We start from the raw sequence: 1,327 nt of genomic DNA on the forward strand, positions 1-1,327 counted from the left end.
TTAACTCTTGGACTGGGTAAGAACAAATGCTGCAGAGTGGATGGTACTCACACAATCAGCCCCTGAAGCAGCTGAAACCTTCTATGGCAAGGAACCCCACAGGAGAGCTTCCTCAAGGACACCAAGCTCTGGATGTGGGAGTCATCCCAGGAAACAACCCCCCCACCCGCAGGAGACTCCTTGCCCTGCTTTCTTCTCCCAACCCTCCCTGGCCCTGCACTCCTTAAAACGCCCAGGGCTCTGTCTTCACTGGCACCCACAAACACATACACAGGGAAGAACCAGCAAGCGGCCTCACTTCATGCCCAGCACCCCGCAGGAGAGGCTGCCGAACCCAGCAAAGCCTGGAAAGGGCCTGGCGGACCCCAGGGCTCAGGCCCCCTCTTGCTCATCTCTCACAGTCCCTTCAGACAGGGACAGGGAGGAAGCCAGCTGCCCGCGCCTGACCTGTAGCAAATACTCCAGCATTTGCAAGTTGCTGGTTTCGGCGTGGGCCCTGGGACCCCACGGGACCTCATAGCAGGAAGGTCACTGCCAGGCACCTGCCAGTACTCCACGTACCCTTCCTGCACCCAGACCTTGGTGAGGAGCTCCCTAGGCTCCCTGTAGATGACATGCTCCTGGCCGACATACACCCCCATGACCCCTAGCATTTCCCACACCTCCTCCTCGGGGGCACAGTCGCCATGCAGGAGACTCACCCCCAGGAGCACCACCAGGATGCCAGTCTTGGGGACTCCCTGCTCACCGCTCAGCATCCCATCATAGGTGAGGCCCAGGATGGGGACCAGAATGTAGGAGTGGTCCCTGGGGTCCACTTCCTTCACATCAATACCAAAGACCAGCTGCAAGCACTCGGAGGCCTGGCCCAAGATCACAAGGAAGGCATCCAGGGCATCCTGGCTGACGATCTCCAGCATCTCTGCCTGGCTGGTTGGCTCCTTGATGTGATACTTGAGGAGCAGGAACTCCACCAGCTTGGCCAGCTTCCCCTGGAGTAGGTTTTGGAGCCCCGGCTGGGCTTCTTTGGGCTCCTCGCGGGGGCTGGCGACCTCCTCATCGGAGCTGCTGGATCCCTGGTCAGGCTGGCTGCAGGCAGTGGCTGCCTGGGCAGTGGGGGAGGGGCAGGCACTCAGAGAGCTCTGGGGACGACTCTGGAACCCAGCAGCAGACCCCTTCTTTGAGGGGACCAGAAAGAGGGCAGAGCAGGAGCCCGATGGGGCGGCGGACTGGGAGGAGGCCAAGGTGGAAAAGGAGGAGGGGGTACAGGGGACCTTCTCCTCCCCAGCCCCCAACTGCTGTGCCTCCACCAGGCCCTGGGCCGGGC

At 61.5% G+C, this 1,327-nt stretch overlaps 1 protein-coding gene across 1 annotated transcript; it reads right to left on the minus strand.

Moving 5' to 3' along the window:
- Positions 1 to 302: 302 nt before the first annotated feature.
- LOC112818321 (melanoma-associated antigen 10-like) lies at positions 303 to 1,322 on the minus strand (the record flags this gene model as incomplete). Its single annotated transcript, XM_073890839.1, is given in 2 exon segments — positions 303 to 530; positions 533 to 1,322. Coding segments are annotated over 2 exon segments (948 nt in total), but the record flags the coding sequence as incomplete, so codon positions are not given.
- Between the last annotated feature and the right edge of the window lie 5 nt (positions 1,323 to 1,327).

The sequence above is a fragment of the Callorhinus ursinus genome, unplaced genomic scaffold (assembly GCF_003265705.2).
Source record: "Callorhinus ursinus isolate GAN/ISIS: 27379988/994484 unplaced genomic scaffold, GSC_fseal_2.0 scaffold8547, whole genome shotgun sequence".
Lineage (NCBI taxonomy): Eukaryota > Metazoa > Chordata > Mammalia > Carnivora > Otariidae > Callorhinus > Callorhinus ursinus.